At 40.4% G+C, this 24,312-nt stretch overlaps 1 protein-coding gene and 1 pseudogene across 1 annotated transcript in view; one reads left to right on the forward strand and one right to left on the reverse strand.

Moving 5' to 3' along the window:
* Nucleotides 1-24,312, reverse strand: part of Pwwp2a (PWWP domain containing 2A) — a 40,589-nt gene that overhangs the window by 15,544 nt on the left and 733 nt on the right. The window contains exons 2-3 of the mRNA XM_055610715.1: nt 24,189-24,307; nt 711-1,654 (exon numbers count right to left, since the gene is read on the reverse strand). Coding sequence (XP_055466690.1) covers nt 711-1,654; nt 24,189-24,307 — 1,063 coding nt within the window. The remainder of the gene's footprint in view (nt 1-710; nt 1,655-24,188; nt 24,308-24,312) is intronic.
* LOC129679491 (ubiquitin-conjugating enzyme E2 L3-like) lies at nt 9,981-10,590 on the forward strand (annotated as a pseudogene).

A 24,312-nucleotide genomic window follows, 5' to 3' on the forward strand; every position in this document is an offset into this window, starting at 1 on the left:
TTCAAACTGTGTCAACAAAGCCCGCACTTCAGGGGTCAGCTGCTTAGCAGCCTTGGCTGCCTCTGTTATAGCCCTGCGATATAGACCCTTTCTCTTCTTATTAAAACGTAACTGGAAGTTTTCTAGAAAGGGGCAGAGTTGTGAAAGAGAAAGGAAAGATGTTGTTGGAGACGCAAACCATGAAATACAGGCCTCCTGTCGGGCTAAAAGGCCATTATCTTTCCGGCTTACAGTTATGGTAAGAATACGAGCTGGCCACCACGGGAAGCCATATATCTTGGCCCAAACAATGTCCCCTACACATATGGTCCTGCCATCTGGTGTGATACATTTAGAGACATTTTTGGAAAAGATTTTCATTTTCAAGGAATTACTGAGGCTTTTCTCTTCCTTTGAAGAGGAAGTAGAAGAGGCAGAAGGTGCATGCATACAGCCTGGAGGAAAAGCAAAGCTCTCGGAAGAGCTACACTCAGAGTTGGAAGATTTCAAATCATCCATGCTATCAATGCTACATACTGAAGCACTGGAAGAGTCAGATTTCTCTTGATTTAGGGTCAAGTAAACAGAGATATTGCTTTTGCTGCCCTTTTTGCCCAATGTCTGCAGTTCCTCCTGCTCACCAGGCACATGCACTTTGCTTGTGTCCTGAACCTCACTGGTGGCCTCTTCAGGGCCTTCTGAGGGACTCTGATTTTCTGAAGGGGCCTCACCTGCTGAGCGGGTGGAGGTGCAGCGAGACTGCGGCTTAGGGGCCAGCTTGCCACTTCGAATTTTCTCCAGTCCTGTCTTCAGAGAGGAGTCATTTTCTTCGTTCCTGTACCTTTGTGGTTTTAAACGCACTCGAGGTGGGAGGGAACCTGAGCTAGGATTTTGATAGCGGCGTGTGAAATGAACTTTCGAGTGTGCATTTTTGGAAGTGGAGGTTTCACTTTGCTTCTTTTGTGCCTTTTCTTTGGCAATTTTCAATACTTCCCGAGCTTTTGCATGATCCATGTTCTTGCTCTGGAGCACTTTCTTGGTACTTAACTGAGCTTTTGACGTATTTGCCTGAGCAGAGACTTTGACTACTCTGCCTCTGCTGTGAGCAATACTGGAAACCCTCACCACAGCATTTCGTCTCTGACTTTCGTTTTGGTTTTTCCCATCCACTTTATGGTCAGTTTTCAGTTTTTTGTTCACAGTAGCTACACTGTCATTTCTCCGTTTTTTATCTTCATACCTAGAAGAGTCACTGCTACCTTTCCTAATTTCCTTCTTTTCTGCAACAACACTGTTTTTACACTTATCACACAGGACTTGCCTGGGCCGTAGCTTAATCGCATTCATTATTGAAGTGGGTTCTTCCCTGTACATTTTTCGTTTGGGTCGCTTAATTTTCCGAGGAGGCGGCTGAGGTATTGATTGGTTATATGTGTCCCTGATAAACAAGGGGGGAGGATAAGGTGCTCCTTCGTGAAAGAGAGGAGGTGGTTTGGAAGTCCACAGGCGCTCAGGAGGAGGGACTGGAGAAAGGTCATCGGGAACAGCACCATTCACTTCCCGCTTGACTTCTATCCCTTCTTGGAATGTGTTACTTTGGAGCTGCATGGCGTCCGGTTTGTCCTTATATTCCCTTTTGGGAAATACTGTCACAGGGATCCCATGGGGCCCAAACCTTTGAAGGAAATGGAAGAACAAAAGGAAGCTCGTGAGTTGACATTTATAATTCAACATCTTAAATGTAAACGACTTCATACATACCTATGCAACAAAAATCAAAAATATACTATTGCTCTCTCCAAAGTTAACAAAAATCCCCACTTCTTTTGGTCCTACACTTTAGAGAAAATCATAAATATCCAAATGGTTACCCTAGACAATACTAGAATAGATGACTTTACTTAAAATAGATCTTTCTGTTATCAGACAGATGAGTATGAAATGCCATGTGATATTTTACTCATGGAACCAGGTACATTTTTCAGTAAATGCACCCATCCATTACATATAATCATCTCCCTCTGGTTATAACATCTCTTAGAAGTGTAATAAAGATAGGATGGTGGCACCTGTCTGCAGTCCCCACACCCATGATGCTGTTAAGGCAGGGAGACCTCAAGTTCCAGACCAATTTAAACAGCACAGAACTGATATTCAAATTATTTCCAATGCTGACAGACAGAACTGTATGGGTTCAAAGTTTGCTTTTACTAGGCTGTGTGCACTGGTGTCTGGCTCCATGAACATCTGTAAGCACTATGAGTGTAATGCCTTCAGAGGCCAGAGGAGAGTTCCTGGCAATGGAGTTACAGGCTATTGTGAGCTACCATGTAGGTGCTGGGGATTGAACCCCATTCTGGAAGGGCAGTTCTGTGTTCTCAACTGCTGAGTCATCACTTCAGTGTTATCATCCCCTTTAAAATCACATACTACATTCAGAAATAATTTCAGCTGAGCAGAGTAGCCACATCTATAGTGGCAGAACCAAGAAGGTGTGACAAAGTATTCTGAATCCGCAGTCAACTTGTACAACATAGCAAGGCCTCTTGTCTCAAAGAGAAAAGCAAAAAAAAAAAAAAAAAAAAAAAAAAGAAGGAAGGAAGGAAAGGAGAGAGAAAGAAAAAGAAAGAAAGAAAGAAAGAAAGAAAGAAAGAAAGAAAGAAAGAAAGAAAGAAAGAAAGAAAGAAAGAAAGAGACAGACAAGCAGTATTTTCAAACATAATCCAATTTAAAACCAGTTATATATGCCTAGATAGATCTCAGCTTCAGGAAATGTAACTGGTTTATTGTACCTTGGCTAAAATAAAGAAATGCAAATTTTTTATATTTGCTGCCTTCACATAAAAATGAAACCATATTCCAAGTAATCTCAGTGTACATCAGCATGCTTATTTTAAACACCAAGATGGCATCACCTGGCACAAGACAATGCTAAAGCCAGTCTTATAAGGCAAAATTACAGAGAACCAAAGGTCAGCAGCAGGCTATCCAATCAGGTAGCACCCTGCAAACTCAATGTCAATGTTTTCCATAGTTCAGTTTTCTTTTTTCAGTTTTTGTTTGTTTTTTACATTCTTGTCCTCTTAAATGTTCTCCAGAAGGTTCAGAATAACTTGTTAAGAATAAACCTTTGGCCAGGGGCAGTAGCGCATGCATATAATTCCAGCACTCAGGGAGGTAGTCAAGCAGATCTCAGTGAGTTCGAGGCCCGCCTAGTCTACAAAACACCACCAGGATAGCCAAGGCTGCACAGGGAAACCCCATCTCAAACACCCCGCCCCACTGCAAAACAACAACAACAAAAAAGAGTAAATCATTGGCCAGTTGTGGTAGCCCATGCCTTTAATCCCAGCAATCAGGAGGCAGAGCCTGACATACATATTGAGTTCTAGGACATCCAGGACTATAGAGAGAAAGCCTGTCTCAAAAACCCAAACAAACAAAAAGACAGGATCCTCTCAACTTCCTCTTTAAAAATAATAAATTATTGGCCTGAAGAACTTAAACATAATAATCTTTAATGATTTGTTAAATGTTTTGAGGTTGTGTTTCACTGTATATTCCAGGCTGGCCCAGCAGTTGCTATGTAGTACAAGCTGGCCTTAAACTCAAATCCTCCTGCCTCTGCCTCCTAAGCACTGGGATGACAGGCATGTGCCACCACACCCAGTTGATCTAAAGTGAAGTTTTCAGAGTGCCTATCAACTACAAATTTTAGTTTTGGCTGTATAAAATAAAATAGGGTGAGTTCCCAGCTCATGGATTCAGGTAATCCTCAACAAATTCATCAACAAATGTTAGGTATAAATATTACTTCTTTTATTTTTTTCTATTACTTCATTTAAACAGTTTTCTATTTCTCTAATATAGAGCTGAAATTCTCATACTTTACCTATCAATTACTTATACCCAGGTTCGATTTTAAAGTTTTTAAATTTATTTTAAAGCGAGGTGTGGAGGCATGGCACACACACATGCAGGTGTCAGACCCTCTGGATCTAGAGCTGCAGAAGCTCGTAAGCAGCCTAGTGGCTCTGGGAACCAGACTCAGGTCCCCTGAAACACCAGTAAGTGCTCTTAACCACTGGAACATCTCCCTGAGCCCCAAAATATTTAAATAATTAGAAAATTACCTCAAGGGAACAGAAAACAAATCACTTTAAGAGAAAAAAGAAAAGAGGGATCACATACCCTCAGTCATCACATTGCCACCTCACATGGACAGTTAAGACACTAGTTATGAAACTGATTTCCAAGAGTCACACTATGATTAAAGCAAAATCTGTGTCTCAGCATAGTCAGAGTAATATACATAACTAAAGTATGTCTGTTTTATGTATGTATAGATGACCACACATGAGTATTTCTTCTGCAGAGGTGAAGCAGAAGGACCAGGAGTTTGAGGTCAGTCTCAGATACGTGAGAGCCTGTCTCACCAGGAAGGTTTGAAAAAAACAGAACCCTGCTCTGTCTTGGCACTGAATCTTAAGTCTTCCCTAAACACAACTATAATCTGAACTTCCCATAAGCACTGTTGATTACGTTTTTCTAAAGCAGACATTTATGTCCCATATCAATGTTCTTCAGGGAGCAAGCTCAATGGAGGGAAGGTAGAATGGAATCTCTTGCATGCTCTTCATCTTAAAAAGCTGCTTGCAATTGCTCCAAGAACCAGGTGGTATGTGGAGTATCTTCTTCCTACCGCATGTGCAGCAGAGCAGATATTGGTGACTGTTCTAACCCTTTCCCATCTTCAGTCTTTAATTACCACAGAAAGTTCTGACTAGGAGCACACTTGAATGGCAGAGTATGCATTAGCATGTGCTAGATCCAAGGGATTCCATCTTCAGCATGGGGTGGGGGATGGGAGAAAAAAAATCTTCCAGACATAATGGTATATGCTTGCAACACAAGCACTCCAGATGCTGAGACAGAAGGACCTAGAGTCCAAGGCATCTTAGGCTGTAGTGCAAGACTCTAGCTCAAGGGGGGGGGGGGGGGAGAGCTTATAGCTCACTGCTTGCTTGGACATGTCTGGCATAGATTTCCAGCACCACACAAAATTAGTAAAAAAAATCTGTGAGGAAAAGTAAAGATCCAAGAGACCTCCGTACTGTTTTTGCACTTCCTGTGGCTACAATTATTTTAAATTGTTTTGAAAACTGACTCTTGAACAAGTAGCAAGTACCAAAGTTAAAGAAAGAGAAGGACACTGGTATTTAACATGTTTTAGTCAGAACAAGAGAAATCAGTGAAGAAGCCCCAGTCTAGGAGTTTAGAGATGTAGCTTAGTTGGTAGAAGGCTAACTTAGCATGACCAAAGCCCTGGGTTCAACAATGCAAATGCTGGGCAAAGTGACACAAACCTGGCTTATACTAGTAATCCTAGCATACTTGGGAAGTGAAGGCAGGAGGGTCAAAAGTTCATAAAAGACCCTGTCAAACAAACAAACAAACAAGCAAAGAAAAGTCCATAATACTTGCAGGAATAGATGACAGTGTCAGGTGTGTCAAAGTGATTTGAACTGTGAATGGTAGCATACCAGCTCCCCCAGACTAGTCAGGCAGAAGCAGGGAGATGCTCTGGGTCTTACTGAGCTACACAGTGAGTCCCCATCTTCAAAATCCAAAAGCAAGAAATGTTTTTTTTTTTTTCATTCTAGGATTTGGATCCCATTTAAGATAGGGATTTTATTTATGATTTTGCTCAAAATTTCTAGTACTACTAATCAACCCTATACTTAAACTCACATTGCTTCCTGGGTTAAGCTTAGAACCATTATCAAAATTCCTTTCCAGAATACTTGAAACCTAAGTGAAATGTTTACCAACAACTACCTAGTTTACGTCAGGTATACTTCTGGGTTTATTTTTTAATTTTCGGTTTTTTAAGGCAGAGTCTTGTAGCCCAGAGTTAGGTGGAACTCACCATGCAGCTCAAGCTGGCTTTTAACATGTGGCCGCTTAGTGCTGGATTACAGGCATGTGCCATACAACTAGCTCCCCTTGCATTTCTAATCTGATTTTGAAAGTTGTTCATTTTAATGATGGCAATGTTCATCTGCTGAACTTACCAGTACTCTCAACCAACTCATTTCTGTCCTCAAATTAATTATTTTTCTTCTGCTTAGAGAAGTTCAGCAGAACACAACTGATTCTCATTTGCTCCTCTCCCATTATTTTTGCCAAGAAGTAAATGTAAGAGATTCTTTTAAAAGTCATATACAAAAATACAGAAATGCAAAGATACTATAATCTACAGACAAGCATAGGAGTTGGAACAAACTAATCATTCAGAGAAAAGTTCAGGAGAGTTAGCTGAAACAGGTCCAAGTGCTCTAGATGAATCAAACTACCCTTTTGGCAAACAGAAAGTAAAAATGAAGTCTATAACCACTTGAACAGTCACATCTAGATTTGTTTTATTTCAAGCAGATGTGTACCTCTTCAGGTACTGGAAAAATAGTTCCATCAGTAAACTAAAGTTGCAGAAATGCTGAGGACCTGTGTTTATTCTCCAGCACCATGGAAAACACTGGAAGTGATGGTAAGTGTTATAATCCAGATTCAGGAGCAGATACAAACATAGGTTGATCCCTGGAGCTTGTTGGGTGCTGGCCTAGCCTCATCAGAGAGCCTCAGGTCCCAGTGAAACACTGTCTCAAAAGAAAAGGTAGGAAAAAAAGAAAAACTAAAGAAAGACAGACAAGGTAGACAATTCCAGTGAATAACACCTCAGGATGACCTCTACACACACATATGCACACGCACACACAGCAACAGACTAGGTTAGAAAGACAGGAAACTGTCTTTGTAAACTGATTTTGCTGCACATTTCTTTGTAAGATTTGGTTAGATTAATATTTAATCAGGACAAATAAAATTAATTCAATGGCATCTAAGCGCAATAGAAATTACTTCCAAACAAAATTATATCCATTCCCTCTAAAACAGAATTTTACCAGTTCTGTATCCCAATTACCAGAATCCTAGGATTCAGGAAGCTACATGAAGCCCGTCTCACAAACCAAAAACAAAACACTATAAATCATGTCACTTCACTACACCATAGATTAGCCTCAAGGAGGTTCTCAGATCCACATACAGGATGTTCTTAAGTACGGTAGCCTCCCACATCCTGGTCATTTTCCAGTTTCAGTGGCCCACATAATTTTGTTACAGTATATTATCCTAGTTATCACAAATCCTTTCTCAAAAATAAAACTTTATGTTAATATATTGATGATAGCTTTAGGCTAGACATGGTACAGATGCCTGTAATCAAATTCCAGAATTTGTGAGGCAGGATCAAGAGGACCAAAGTTGGGGATGAAGAGATGGCTCAGTGGTTAAGAGCATTATTGTTCTTCTAAAGCTCCTGAATCAGATTCTCAGCAGGGATGTGGAATGATTCACAACCTTCTCTTAATTACAGCTCCAGGGGATCCTAAGGCTCTGGCCTGGCTGGGCACCTCCCCACACAGCAACACATGGCTACATAAAAATAGAGATGGGGATGGAGGGTCAGGATGGCAGCACAGGAGACGGGCAAGTGCAAGCTAACTGAGCAAGCTGGAGTGGGGCTGGTAGGTAGCGCACTGAGAGACCACCAAGTACAAGTAGAAGCTGCAGTGGAGGCTGGCTGTGGACAAACAGATGGACAGACACCAGGAGGAACTATACCTTAACAGACTCAGATATGCCTGATGAGGTGTTAGGAACCCCTGTTCTGCCAGCTGCTTTGATAGTTAAATCTCAGCGTTAAGACTGCTTTTATCAGGCCTTCACTGAAGTCAGTGAAGAATTTCCAAGTCTATCTCCTTTTGTTTGAGACAGTAGGTGGGATACCTTGTCAAAATCACACCTCTTATTTCACCTCCTTGTGAAGTTAACTCATTGTACAGAACTGCTTTTCCTCTGGTTAAAAAGGAATCTGAAATAAAGCAAGGCGTCTAGTCTCCACCAGAGCCTCTCGGAAAGGTCCCATGTGTCGTATGTTAGTTTATTAAAATTAATAATCCTCACTCCCAACTCAAGAACCGTTCGACTCTGCTGGCGGGCTCCGGCAATGAAGTAACATGTATGAACTGCTGGAATTGGACAATCAAGAGGAAAGATGGAAAATCCAGGGGCTCTTGGAGTCCTGCACAAACCTCACAGAGGACATTATCCAGCTGCAGGCAAAGCTGCACAAGCATCCACAGCCCAGCCTCTCAGATGACCAGTCTAACCACTGCAAGGACTGGACCCACACTACTCCACCCTGGCAGCTGCTTGCATTCATCTACCCTATCCTCCCACACACCACAAATCCATACCGTTATTTAATGTTTCTGTAACAATGTTTCTTATTTGTATTTAATGGTTCTATAAGAGGAAAAAAAAACATACACACATAACTTGGCTACATGAGTTCAACACCAGCTTGTGCTATCTAAACCCAGCCTCAGCAATAAAAATAAATGAAATAATTTAACCCCAAGTAATCTTTTTTTTATTTTTAAATTTAGTCATTTTATGTATGTGAGTGTTCTATCTGCATTTACATCTGCCAGAAGAGGGAATCAGTTCACATTATAGATGGTTGTGAGGCACTATGTGGTCGCCAGGAATTGAACCCATGACCTTTGGAAGAGCAGACAGTGCTCTTAACCACTGAGCCATCTCTCCAGCCCATCTACCGCAAGTAATCTTTTAAGTCTAGGAAATAGAACATTACAATCTATCATTTTCTAATATTCTGTGCTTTAGACCATTCTTACTGTATCATCCATTTGCTTACAGACCAGCTTTACAGTGCAGCAGAAAGTGTTTATCAACAGATCCAAAGTCTTTAGTTTCTCTGCAAAAATTTAATGTAAGGAGCATACAGCTTTGAACTGATGTTCAATAATTAACATTTTATTATTTTAGCATTTGTAGATCTGTGTGTTCTATCTAATGTAGTATGAATTTAAGTAAGTTGTCAAGAATATAAAAACCACTTGCAGGATCACTGTAAAATATAATTAGCATTGGAATGTGATTGAAATAATAATTAGAGGGTCTAAGTGTAATTCAGTAATGGATTACAATATGCATGTGGCCCTGTTTGTCAACATCCCCAAACAAGTGCCTTAATTAGAATTATATCTACAAACTAAACAATTTTTTAAATTTGATACAGTGTCTAAAAATTAGTTTGTAGTGAGTGTTTCACTATGTAACCTAAGCCAAACTTGAATTCATGATTCTCCTGCCTCAGAAGTGCTAGGATTATAGACACATGCCTCCTAAACCCTGGGCTGCTAAATAAAGTAATGAATAATTATTAACTTAACCAGTGCCCAAAACAGAATAACGCTAAGTTACACTTAATAGTGTCAACTATAAAGACATACCTATTTTTTAAACTTCAAATTAGCCATTTACCCAAGGTATTTAAATTATACAAATTTGAAAGACTTTTGGGTCACTATCTAAAAACAACAAAATAAACTTCTAAGTGGATACAGAATAAAAGCCAATTTTATATAGACTTCAGTTATAGGCATCTACTGGTATGGTGATTTGAGTAAGAATGGCCCCATAGGCTCACAGAAGTGTGACCTTGTTGGAGGAAATGCATCACTGGGAGGTGGGCTTTGAGGTTTCAAAAGCCGTATCAGCCCCCTCCCCCAAGCCTCTCTGCCTGCTGATCTGGATGTAGCTTTCAGCTACTGTTCTAGCATGAATCTGCATGCTGCCATGCTGATTACAGACTAAACCTCTGAAATTGTAAGGAAGCCCCTAATTAATGCTTTCTTTCATAATAGTTGCCTTGGTCATGGTGTCTCTTCATAGCAAAAAAACAGTGACTAAGACATAAGTTGGTACCAAGGACTAGGGTAATTGCTGTGACAGGCTTGACCATACTGTTTGTTGGAAAAAATGTAAAACTTTGGGACTTTGAGCAAGGCTTAATGAGCCTAGGATATAGAAACATGGAGTGGCTTAGGGTGATCTGAACTGTAGAGGCCAACTAAAAAAGTTTAATAAGTGGCATTTTGGGAAAGCAACAGTACCAGATCCAAGATGGCAACCAGCAAGAGACTGATGAAGGAGCTTGAAGGGATCCATGATACTGGAATGAAAAACTTCTGTTAACATCCAAGTTGATGAAGCTAAATTTATTGACTTGGCAAGGGCTTACTGTTCCTGACAACCCTCCACATGATAAGGGAGCCTTTAGAACTGAAATCAACTTTCCATTACAGTATCCTTTCAAACCACCCAAGATCACACTTAAAACAATGAACTACCACCCTAACATCGATGAGAAGGGGGGGGCAAGTCTATCTGCCAGTAATTAGTGCTGAAAACTGGAAGCCAGCCACCAAGACTGACCAAGTAATCCAGTCCCTTATAGTACCGGTGAATGACCCCCATCCTGAGCACCCACTCCAGGCTCACCTAGCTGAAGAATATTCTAAGGACCATAAAAAATTCTGTAAGAATGCTCAAGAGTACAAAGAAATATGGGGAAAAGTGAACTGTGTACTAAAATATGCCATGAGTGATTCCAGCAAGTTTAAGCAGAGACCCTGGGCAGTGTATTCCAATAACCTGCAAAGCAGGACTCTGGAAAATTGACACATGCTACCACCTGGCATCTGCCTGTGGCAGTTACTAACTTTCTACAGTTTTCTTAATCAAAAGTGGTCTTGGTAATCTGTAAAGGATTAAAAAATTCAGATGTTCTTTGAAAAAAAAAGTTTAATAAATGGCCTGGAGACCATTCTTGGGCTTTTTTTTTTTTTTTGGGGGGGGGGGGGGGAACGGACGCAAAATCACAAAAGGCACAATATCTTTTTGCCCTTGTCCTGAAAATGTACCTGAAATTGAAGAGTCTGGATCAATGGCACTAGCAGAGGAGACTTCTACACAGCCTAGCACTGTGTCATGTGGTTATTAATAATAATGTATGCAAATCCAAAATGAACACTGGGGTAAGGAGACATACATAGGGTACAGTTGGAGGAGAAAAGGAACACCAGGAAATGTTTTGTTGGAACCAAGTCTTAAGCTCCAGGAAATAAAAAATGTAAAGAAAAGCCTGATGCTAAGCGGGAAAAGGGAGTGGGAGTGGGATTTCAGCAGAGTAACCTCCTCTATCTATGGAGTAATCTTCAAGGCCAAGGATATGATGTGCCTTTTGATTTTGCTCTTACAGGGGGTCACAGTTAAGGGACTGCCATGAATCTCAGAAAGACTTTGGACTTTTAAACAGTGTTGAGACTGTAATAGACTTTGGGAACTTTCAAAGTTGGACTGAATGTATTTTTGCATTATGATATGATTTGGCTGCAAGCCTAAGAGACCCAGAAAATGGAATGTGATGATTTGAATGAGAATGACCCCCATAGCTCATATGGTTGTGGCTTTGACAACTAAATGATCCCCTATAGATAGAGGGGATTACTCTACTTAAATAGAAGTAGAGACTAGAAATCATGGTTGCCAGCAAGGCCTGGGAAAGGAAAACAGGGTATCTGTTGTCTAACAAGTTTTAATTTGCAAGATGGGAGCACTGCCCCAACAATGTAAACACACTAAACGTCACTCAACTGTACAATCAATGGTCAGACTAAACTCTATGCATTTTTTTACATTAAAAAAAAAATTAAAAAAAAAAAGAATATGAAGCCAGGTGGGTGGCTCAACTAGCACTGAGTCTAAAGCAGGACTGTCTCATGTTCAAAGCCTTGCCTGTAAGTATAAGACTTGGTGTCAACAAAGAGAACAAGGGCTGGGAATGTAGCTTGGCTGATAGTGCTTGCCTAGCATGTACAAAGCCATACCAACATGGTGGTATATGCCTGTAACAGCACTTAGGAAATTCTAGGAAATTCAAGGATATCCTTGGCTATATGAGACTTCCATCTCAAAAAGCAAACAAACAAATAAAACAAACACAAGTAATAGCTACCCAAATGTAGGAAATATAGTGCAAAGCATCATATTTTAAATATTAGTGCATGGAAAATAATAATTTCTCAATAGAGAAACAAGATGGCACCTAGTGGTTGCAAATGTGGAAACCTGAAGATATTTTTCTTATTTCTTTATAGCTCCCAGAGTAAGTCAGACAAACCCAAATTGAGAAACAGTCCCTAGATTTATGAATCAGACTGCAACTAAATATACAATCATGATGGGGAGGGTAGAATAAAGAAAACTTAGGTGGTAAAGTTGATTTTTAAAAATGGAAGATAGCATAATCGTCATCAGACAAGTTTCATTCAGCAACTGATGGAAGCACATGCAGATACCCACAGCCAAACATTAATTAGAACTCCAGGAATTCCTATAGAAAAGGGGGAAAAATTATAGGAGCCAGAGGGGTCAAGGACACCACAAAAATATGGCCCACAGAATCAACTAAGCATTGGATCATAGCGACTCAAAAGAGATTGAACAATCAGGGCACCTGCATGGGCCTGACCTAGGTCCTCTGCATACACGTTTTCTTGTGGGAACAGGGACCATCTCTGATTCTTTGGCCTGCTAAAGACCCTTTTCCTCCTACTAGATTGCCTCATAATACAAAAGGAGGTGTCTAGTCTTACTGCAACTCCATATGCTGTTTGGTATCCATGGGAAGCCTGCTCTTTAACGAAAGGGAAGAGGAGTGGATGAGTGGTGGTGGACTGGGAGGGGAGGAGAAACTACAGTCTTGATGTAATATATGAAAGAAAAAATAAACAATTTTTTTTAATCCCAAAGCAACAACCAAGAAAAGAAGGAAGGTGAGGGAGAAGGGAGAGAGGGAGACACAGAGGAAGAGAGGGAGAAAGAGAGATGGCGAAAGAGGGAGGGAGAAAGAGAAACAGAGAGAATATAGCAATGCGATCCTGGAGAGGCTGCTCAGTAGTTTAGAGCACTGGTTGCTTTTGCAGAGGCCCTGGGTTCAATTCCCAGCACCCACCCACACACTCGTTCAAGGGTATCTGTGCTCAAATACCCATGCAAGCAAAACACTCACATTTAACATAAAACAAATAAATCTAATAAAAAATTATAAAAACAGAAGAAAAAGAAATATGGGGAAGAAATCCAAGACACAGTCATAAAAGCACAAGTATAATCTTAGCATTTGGGCTGGGGTGGGGGTCACTGGGGCAACAAGGTAGTAAACTCAAGGCCAGCGTGTACACTACAGAGCAAGAGCCATCTTAAAATAAGACTGTTTGCCATCCAAATCTGACAATGTAAATTTGATCTCCAGAAGCCAAGGAAGAAAGAAAAGAATGAACTCCTCAAAGTTGTTCTTTGACCTCCATGCATGCACTTAGAACATGAGAACTCGGATACACACACATAACAAAAAAAAATTTTAAATGCTTTCAAAAATCTAAAATATGTGTTTGTGTGTACACATAGAAACACATCTGAGACTGATGTTTTCAACCTAATGCTGAAAAGTTTAGAGAAAGATGTTTATATCAATAATGATAAAACAGGGGCTGGAGAGATGGCTCCCTGGTTAGGAATGTATGCTGCTTTCCCCGAGGACCTAAGTTTGTATCCTACGACCCATATCAGGCAGCTCACACAACTAGCTGTAACTCCAGCTCCAGGGAAAATCCACACACTTCTGGCCTCCTCAGGAACCTGCACACCCATGCATATACTCACACTAGATATGCAAATAATTGTCTTCTTTCTTTCTTTCTTTTTTTTTTTTTTGTTTTTTTGTTTTTGTTTTTGTTTTTCAAGACAGTGTTTCTCTGTGCAGCCTTGGCTGTTTGGCTGTCCTGAAACTCACTCTGTAGACCACACTGACCTCAAACTCCCAAGATCTGCCTGCCTCTACTGCCCAAGTGCTGGGATTAAAGGTGTTCACAACTGCCCATCCTAAACACATAATTTTAATAATAAAAATAAAAATATTTTTATATTTTTTAATGGTAAAACAGGACAGAGAAATACTCAGTGGTTAAGAGTATCTTGCAGCTCTTGCAGAAAACCTGGGTTCAGGTACCACATGGCAGCTTATTACAGTCTAACTACAGTTCCAGGAGCCACTTCTGGACTCCTCAGCACAGGCACTCACAGGATAAACATTACACATGCAGGCAAACATATGCACACACACAAAGTGAAAAAAAAAATTTTAAGAAGATTGATAAAACAAAAAAAATTAATGATAAAGCAATGGGCAAAGTTTTAAAAAAAAATAGTAACTATCTGGGTATAGTGGTGTGTGCCTCTAATTTCAGCAGAGGTAGGAAAATCAATGAAAAGTCATCCCCAACTAGGCCAATCTGAGCCAGTAGATCCTTGGGGGTAGGGAGGGAGACAAATATAAATTAAAGACCCTAGGTTAAAAAAAAAAGAGTTCTCTACAATGATTGAAAATTTCAAAATAAGCTGGTATAGTGGCACAAGCCTTTAATCCCAGCACTTGTGGTGCTCTTTTAGTTCAAAGCCAGTCTGTTCTACAGAGGGAGTTCCAGGATAGCCAAGAGCTAGAATATATAGTAAGACCCTGTCTTAAAAACAAAAACAAAACAACAACAACAAAAGAAATAAAAGAAAGTTAATTGCAGAAACATGGTTTGGGGACCTCGCTTAGTAGGTGAAGTGCTGCCTTGCTGGCAAGAGAACATAGCTGAATCATTTGTCATCCCAGCACTGGGGAGGTAGAGGCAGGCAGATCTGTGGAGCTTACTGACTAGCCACCCTGGTCTGAACTGCAAGCCCCCAGTCCCTCTCAATAAACAAGCCTGGGGGCTGGAGAGATGGCTCAGTGGTTAAGAGCACTGTCTGCTCTTCCGAAGGTCATGAGTTCAATTCCCAGCAACCACATGGTGGCTCACAACCATCTACAATGTGAACTGATTCCCTCTTCTGGCAGGTGTAAATGCAGCTAGAACACTCATATACATAAAATAAATAAATCTTAAAAAAAAAAAAAAAGACAAGCCTATCTCAAGAAACAGGGCAGGGGTCTAAAGATAGCACTTGCTGCTCCTCCACAGGACCCAAGCTCAGCTTCCAGCACCCAAGTCAAGTGGCTCAACAACAGCCTATAAATCTAGCTCCAGGGAATCCAACACCTCTGGCCTATACCCTCACCTACACTCACATGCAGACACACATATACCTAAACACAATTAAAAACAAAGCTAAAACTTCAGAACAAGGTAAATAATTCATGAGGACTGACACCTGAAATCGGCATCTGCCTCCATATGCACCTGCAAGCATATGTGTGCATGTATGCGGCGTATGTTCTCTTACGGATGTGTAAACACACACAATTTACTACAGTACTGTAGGGAAAACAGTGTGTATAATTAACTCACCATTTAGACACCCATCCCAAAAATACATTAAAAATTGGTTTTTAAAAAAAAAAATATAATCTTGGTCTCTCTTCTCTCTTTCTGTGTCTCTCCTTCTATTCTCCTCTTCTCTCTGCCTGCACTCTCTCTTTCTCTCTCTCCCTCTCTCTCTGCATGGAGACCAAGGGCTGCTTCCAATATACCTGCATTTATATACTTAAAAAAAAAAAAATCTCATCTTGGGACTAGAGAAACTGCTCAAGATTTAAGAGCAGAGGTTGCTCCTTCCAGAGGAACAGCACTGATTTCCAGCACTCACATGGCGGTTTATAACTGCTTGTAACTCTAGTCACTGGCTATCCAACACCCTCTCCCGGCCTCCATGGGTACCAGCCACACAATGGTGCACACAGGCCAGACATTTATATGCATAAACTAAAAAATAAGTATTAAAAATATACTGCCTTGAGCTAGAAATGTAACCATGATAGGCAGTCAATATGGCCAAGACCCTAAAATACAATCCTGATGCTCTCTCTCTTTTGGGGTGGCGACTCAAGACTCTATGTATCACTGGCTGTCTTGGAACTTGCTCTGTGGAGGAGGCTAGCCTCAAACTCACAGAAATCCACCTGCCTCTGCCTCCTGAGTGCTAGGAAAAAGGTGTGCACCACTACCACCAGTCCAAAGAAATAATCTTAATCTCAGTTTCCCCAAAACCATTTTTTCTGTCTTTCTTTTTGATAGGTTCTCCTCTTATAGCCCTGGCATGCCACAAGCTAGCTATTATCTGGCTCTAATCAAAGCTCTTCAGGAAAAAAAATTTTAATTGATGCTTATCTAGCAAGCTTGATAACCTGGATTTGATGCCCAGGACCCACAATAGGGGAACAGAGATTCCCAGAAGTTGTTTTTTGACTTCCACACAGAAACTATGGCATGCACATACTTACATGCACATGAGTACACACACACACACACACACACACTCTAAAATAAACAAAGCTAAGTTAAAAACACGTCTCAGGATGCAAGCCAGTTGGCCAAATGCTACTCCTGACATGCAGTCAACTCTAGATTTAATCTCCAGCAAGACATGAACTGGGTATGGTGGTGCTTTCCTGCAATTCCAAGACTTGGGAGTTAGAAAATGGACAACAGACAGGCAGTTCAAAATTCTCCTCCCACGGCTACTAGTAAACTTTAGGGAAGACTGGGATACATGAGACACTGTTCTTAAAAAAAAAAGAGAGAGAGTCACAAGGCCATTAATCCCAATACTTGGGAGGCACAGGCAGAAGAACTCCATGAGTTCTGGGCCAGCCTGGTCTACGTAGTGAGTTCCAAGCTAGCCAAAGCTAAATAACAAGACTTTGTCTCCCAAAACAAAAAACAAAATATCAACCAGAAAAAACACCATGCAAGATGCTTCACAATTCAGTGGGTAAAGATGCTTGTAGAAAAAAACAAACCCTGGAAGTTGTCCTTTTGGACTCAGTCTCCAAAACACAATATAAAATAGAAGTAGAATAGGGTTAGTAGGCTGGGATTGTGACTACTGGGGTCAGGGTCAGTAACTGGTTAGGCTACAACAGGAGAACCACAAGTTCAGGTCAACCAACGCAACATATGGACAATATTTTAAAATAGTCAGTGATGGACAGAATGCCCCTCTCCTCCAATGTGTATGAAGCCCTGGATTCAATCCACAGCACTGACAAAAGGAAATCACCCAGGGATCACAGCACATGTCAGTCATCTCAGCCCTTAAGAAAAGGAGTCTAAGGACTTCAAAGCCAGGTTCAGCTATCAAGTTTGAGGCAAGTCTAGACTTTATCAAACCCTGTCTCAATAAAGAATAAAAAAAAAAAAAAAAAAAAAAAGAAAGAAATAGAAGAAAAAAATAGAAGAAATTTAAGAAATAGTAAAAGAAATAAAAGTTCTGCAATTCCAGAAGTTAGAAGGCTACAACAAGGAGGATTGCCTTAAGGTCCAAGACTAGCCAAAGAGCCTCACCATGTTTTAAGAATAGGCATCTTATATATTCCTACTTATATCTACCAATAATAACTTTAAGCAACTTACTTAAGCTGGTATTGTCTTGAGATCTTTCTGAGTGAAATGAAACAATGTATCTAACACAAAAATGGTAACTGTGGGGGCTGGCAACGCACCTCAGCTGGCAGAGTGCTTACCAAGCATAGGTGAAGCCCTGGACTGGATCCCAACACTTTATAAAATCAAGAGGCAAGGAGGGGGGTTCTCCTTCTAGAAGGGGAGAGGGGATGTGGGAAGAAGATGGGAGGGTGGTACCAGGAGGAAAAGAAGAAGGGGGCTATGATTGGTATGTAAACTGAATATATAAATTAAAAATAAAAAAAATTAGGTGGTAGCATGCATCTATAATTGTAGCACTCAAGAGATTCAGGTAGGAGGATCAGAAGTTCAGGATCATCCATAACTACGGTTATTGAGATATGCTTGAACTAAAGATCCTGTCTCAAGAAAGAAAAAAAAGGGCAATTGCAGGGTAGATATTATTTAGTTGAGAAAGTAAAGCTTGGCAGCTCTGTTAGGTGATGTACATATGACAAGAAACTACAGAGTTCGGCAACTATATAACTTGGCTCAAAGGGAAAAGGATTAAAAATTATAGACAACTTCTACCTGCAATGGGTAGCTAAATTTAAGAAACCACTTCCAAGCATATATACTAGCTTTACAACAATTATCTAGATCTGCAACCCAAGCTGTACATCCTCCAAATGCATTGCTTAGTTTTCAATTATATTCCACTCTAAGTTAAAGTAACTTCTTGTAGCAGGATTAAGAAATTTTACCCTTCTGCTGATTGAGTTAAACTATCCCTAAAAACCAGTATCTCCTAAATGGTCTAGCATCAGAACCACACTGAGTCAAAGTCAAATTGATGGGGAAGAGATCAGAAATCTGTGCATTAAAAAAATACATATATTTTATACCTATGGGTGATGGGTGTTTAGCCAAGTCATTTTATATTAAATCCAGGCAGAATATAATTAAACCTTAACTTACTTTTTTATCTGCCAGTCACTACAGTAAGCTTCTTTCTGGTAACATGCATTTAGGAATTTAGGGAAAACCAAGCCACTAAAAAATTATATATCTAACAGGCCAAACAATTAAAAACATATTTCGCCTTTTATCATCTGAAATAAATCAACCGTAACAGTGAAGCAAGCACTAATACTCAAACTACTTTTTTAAAAGATTTATTTATTTATTTTACAGAGATGAATACTTTATCTGCATGTACACCTACATGACAGAAGAGTGTATCAGAACCCTGTATAAATGGTTGTGAGACACCATGTGGTTTGGGGAATTGAACTCAGAACCTCTAGAAGAGAGCAGACAGTGTTCTTACCCACTGAGCCATCTCTCCAGCCCTTACTTAAACTACTTAACAGCCCTCCCCTCACCAAAAAAGTTGTCCTTACCAATATATATTTTCATCATGACTTTAAAACAACACACAGTAAAAATGTGGTCTTATTTACATGTAAAAACCTGAAAATTAACCTTATTAGAAACTCCAGCCAAGTCCAACCATGCCTGTAATTCCAGCACTCAAAAGGCTAAGACAGAAAAAGATCCATGGACAGTTGAGGCTTGTGTGGGCCACAGAATGAATCCTATCTCAAAGAAAGAAAGAAAAAAAAAACTACATGTCCAATAAAGCATGCCTAGCATAGTGTATATATAATGTATCCATTTACCTAATAAGCAATATTTGTAACTAGATGTGTTGACAAAGGCTTTTTATTCCACCAACTTGAAACTAAGCTGAGGCAAGAACATCTGAGTTCAGGATCAGCATGTGGATGTGGCAAGCCTGTCTACAAAGACCTTTGCAGAGGGGGAGATCATATATAAAAATATATCTAATAAAATTAATAACATTTATTTGGGAACTTAGACAAGAACGTCCCTGTAATCCCAGGTCTCAAGGAAGCTCAGGTAGAGACACTGCAAAGCAGTCTGGGCAGCCTGGGCTACACAGTAAAACCCTGTCTCAAAGTAAAACGTTATCACAATTCTTTGTTCTCAGATTCAAACTGGATTTTTATTTACCAACAACTAATTATGCCTGGCCACCAAAACAGTCAGATTAGAGAACATACAAGGGAGGAACTTATTCAGTATAGGACAGTAGCAAGCACCCTATAAGTAAGTTATCTGGAACAGAAAGTGACTGGCACTTGTCTCTGCTACGTCCCTTACGATACAAGCCCTCTAACGCCTTTCAAGATATAATCACCAACAAATTCAAACGTTTTTAGGAATATGCAGTTCAACCCAACCATCACACAAACTACTCAAGGGTCTATGTCCTCAACCTCAAAGCTTTAATATAAACTACTGGCACCACTACTCACTGCTCCACCAGAATGGCTGTATATTTTTCCCACCAAAAGTAGGGCTATTGCACCATACGTTCATGGTCTCTGTAAAGAAAAAAAATCATTGTCTTGGTTTACATTTCCTTCAAGATCAAGTAAATGTTCTACAAATTTAAGATCCTAGTCAGCAAATGCTGAAGTTTTCAAAAGAAATCATTTCAATTTTTAATAAGCAGCCCCCCATACCCAGAATATGATACTTGTGCCATAAAATTAAAATATACAAGCTTTTTAAGTATTAATGATTACTTTGTGATTCCTTAATTCAGGGACTTGGAAAGATTTTTCAGAATTTCAAAGTAGCTTTAAAACTATTTTTAATACAATACTAAATAAAATAATCCATCTGGACATGGCACACACCTATAATCCTAACAGGAATCAAGGAGTCCAATCTGGGCTACATAGCTAGTACAAGGCCAGCCACAGCTACACAAAAGACCTTGTCTTTAAAAAAGAAAAAAGAAAGAAAGACAAAGAAAAAAACAGATGTGGTGGCTCATGTCTGTAATTCCAGCACTAGGTAAGTAGAAGCAAGAAGATCCAGAGTTCATGGCCAACTTGGCCTACTTAAGACTCTGCTTCAAAAATAAACAGGCCATGTGCTGTGGCCCACACCTGTAATCCCAGCACTCTGGGAGGCAGAGGTGGGAAGATCTCCCGAGTTTGAGGCCAGCCTGTTCTATAAAATGAGTCCAGGACAACGAAGGTTACACAGAGAAACCCTACCTCAAAAAAACTATTTAATTAATTAGTTAAAAACCAAGCAAACAAACAAAATTCATATAGGGTATGTTCTTTCAGATATGGGCCTTGAAAGTCTAATTAACTGGAATTCCTCTAATTTTGGGAATGATAATGGTAGTATGGTTATTTTTTAAAGCCCTTACCTTTCCAGAGAGCTAAAAGGAAATGATTGTGTAAATGCCTGGGACGTTATTCAGAAAGTACCCAATGCAGACAGTTACATGACTTAATATATTTGACTACACTGTGATAAATGTTGAAGCAGGGCAGTGTACACATACAGACTCATATTTCATGATAAAAGCCCACCAAAAAGTATATCAGTAACTTATTGACGTAATTACTGATGTAATCCCAGAGCGCAGTGACTACAGGTGTGCGGCCCAGCACCTGGCCTGTTTGCTTGTTTTTGAAGCAGGGTCTTAAGTAGACCACGTTGGCCTTGAACTCTGGAATTCCTTATTGCTGTTTAAAATCATCAGATAGTTTATTAAAGAATGCTTATTATATGCCTAAATTACAAAAGCTGAGATTGAGGAGAAAGAAGAAAAAAAATAAAATTAATGTGTAAGGCTAATTGATTAGACAATGCAAACAGCAAGTAATCTAATCTAGCTAAGAGGACTGGGTATAAAACAGCAAGAGTAAATGAACTTCATGCTTCACTTAAAGGTACTCAGCATTTTTTATGCTATGACAAACAAAATGCTTTTAGCTAGATACTCAAACTACCCTCATTTTAGGCTAGTTGTATCATTTATGGCCAAGATCTCTAAGAAGTAAGGGGTGACACAACTCGTGTGCTGCTTAAAGAAGGGTATATTAAAAAAAGAGCCTGGATAGCTCAAGCTCAATTGGTAGAGCCTCTACTTTTAATCTGAGGGTCCAGAGTTTAAGTCCCTGTTCAAGTAGAAGATATCTTAAGCTCCTAAATAAATGTGAATCCAAGCATAAAAGAAAGGGCATATTCTGAAAAGTGCCAATTTTGAAAACTAGAAAGCTATGAAGCCACAGGATAATAAGTCTTCATCAAAAGTACAGTCGGTAAACAGCACGGTCTGTCTTTTTGAGTAAACTGAGACATACAGTTTATATGCATTATGCTTATTTGTACTCATGTGAATTGGCCAAACAAATTACCCTCAAAAGAAGTATAGGAGTAGAAACCATGTTTGAGGCCTTTGTTTCAATCCTCCTCACCAAAAAACCCCACTAAATAACTAAATAGATGCAGTAACTAACCCTCTTGAAGACTAAACAAAAGCACAAATACACTGACACATTCTCCCAATTATCTCACTGAATGAGCAGGCAGGAACTCCCAACTTCTGAAAGTATTATATGTGCCTTCCTATATTCAAAGAAAGAACATAAAGACTCTCTAGAATAGCCCGACTATTAAGGGACTATTCTGCTTCGCTTCAAGACCCAGAGCCCTTTACAGCACCCTGCACAGTCAATAGAAATCAAGAAAAGCACTGAATCTGAAAAATACACAACTCTTTACTTCCTGCTTAAAAGAAAACTTGCTACCCCATCTAACGTTTAACTTACATTTAAATCTTTACTTTGACACCATAAACTAACTGGCCAAATTAAATAATCCTCAATTGCCTTCTATATAAATGATACACTCTAACTTATGTGATACAATGTCTGCCACTAAGGGCTCCTGTAATTTTTTACCAGGAAGTACAATTCAGTGGCCAATTCAAATAAGATACAAATTATTTCAAAGTATCTGTTGAATACAGTGTAGCTATGGCCTGAGTACAGTGGATAAAAAGTATCTCCCAGGGCTGTATATAGCTCAGAGGCAGGACACAGATGTCCCAGCTACCGTGGGTGCTGGGCAGGAGGCAGGCTGAGACAAGAGGATCAGCTTGAGCCCAAGAGTTCCAAACAGAGTTTCAAACATCAAGACTAAGAGACTCCATATCATTTCAAAAGCTCCTCCAACAAAAAGAAATTATTATTTTACAAGAAGTGCTGTTAGCAAAATAGACAAAAACTCAAAATTACAATTCTCTAAAACTGACAGAATGAGCACCTCCACATGAGAAAACACGATCCACTCTATTTCCAAAAACTTACCTTTTTGCACCTTTCTTTTGCAGATTTGAAATTCAGATTCTCACACAATCACTGGCCTCTTCTTCTGTTTGATTCAATAGCATACACATTAGAGTGTCTCTCTTGCTACTAAAAACACCAGTAGAAAACTGTCTTAATTCAGCTTTCTAACAATGAAAACTAAAGTACTAATGAAAACATTAACCCAAAATCACTAAAAAAGTAAATAGTAAATAAAAAATAAAAGCAAACAAAACAAAAACCTTGAGGACTAACAAAGTATGCAGAGTGACTGAACAGGCGCCAACCACCATAATCCAATATAAATTTTAAATAGCTATTCCCAAATGGAAACGAAAACAATTCTTGTGACTTGACTGGAGGTCAAGGAATTTACAAGCATAAGCCAGGATTGTAGTTATGATGAGAAATGCCTGTCATATCAGTACTTGGGAGAGGCTGAGTCAGGACCATTGCAAGTTCAAGGCAAGCATGGACAACTTAACCCAGACCGTGCCTCAAAAATAAAAGAAAGAAAATCTAGAGAAGGCTGGGGATGTACAGCTCAGTGTTAGGATGCCTCCCTAGCATGCAGGAGGCTCTGGGTTCAATCTCATCTCCAGGAAAAATAGAAATTAAAATAAAGACATAAACATATCAAACACATTAATAAACCACTTCCAAACAGGTGAGACACCAGAGTGTGTGCTGTTGCAGGAAACAGAATGGAAAGCCATGAATGGGAGTCTCTGCACTTCCTATCTGCAAAAGAAGAGAATAAAAAGGTTAACTCTAAACTGAAAACAGATTTATCTTCTTTACCTGTTTAAAGCAGTACCCAGAACATTTTAAGTCAAAAGGTGAAAATATACTGGTTAAGACAGGTTTGCAGGTGAACTCAACCTTCCAGTCAAAACCTAAATTTAACTGTAACTATAGTTTCAGAAGTCATTTAAGATTCAGTCCCTAGCACTGCCAAAGAAAAGTTATGCGAGTATTTCTTTGTAAACCCACCACTTTGATAATAAAGGTTCAAAATACAAGAAGGGTCTCGTCCCGTCTTCAGTATTTTTTTAAGCTGTAAGTAAAATTAGCAAAATGCGCCTCCTGATTGAAGAGTCACCCCACCCCCCCGGAACTCCTTCCATCAGTGAGAGTAAAAAGGGTTCAGTATCCCAAGGGTTTCGTCTTTTAAACACGGGCAGGTAACCTCTTCGGAAGCCCAAAGCACACACCCCTCTCTTCCGCCCCACTCAAGTTAAAGGTTGATTTGAGGACAGACCAGAGCCTCAGCCGCACTTCTCCCCCTCCTCCCCCAGCCCCCGCCCGGCACCCGGTTGGTTGGGGGAATCCATCTGCGTTTTGCATTAACCCATCTGCCCCAGTGCGCAAGCCAGGGTCGCAGAGGGGGCCGGGGACGAGGAGGCGGGGTGCGCCAGCCATCTGCCCCCGCGCGCGTCCCCCGCCGCACACCTGGGGCCGGGCCCGCCCTCCGGGGCCGCGCGCGCGTCTGCCCCACGCGGAGCGCGCCCCTCGCGCACGGCGGCGCGCGGGACCCGAGGGCGGGGCGGGAGCCGCCGGGGTTGGCGCTCTCCCTGGCGGCGGAGCGGACGGCGTGCTGTCGGGGGGCCCGCGGTACCTTTTCGACAGGTCCATGAGGACTCCGGAGAAGAGCTTCTCCCCGAGGCGGAACGACACGACGAGCGCGTCCTCGATGATGTGGTCCAGCGTGACCCGCACCTCCGAGCCGGGGATGAGCTGCG

This window comes from Psammomys obesus, unplaced genomic scaffold (genome assembly GCF_907164565.1).
Source record: "Psammomys obesus unplaced genomic scaffold, mPsaObe1.curated_primary_1811, whole genome shotgun sequence".
In the NCBI taxonomy this organism is placed as follows: Eukaryota; Metazoa; Chordata; class Mammalia; order Rodentia; family Muridae; genus Psammomys; species Psammomys obesus.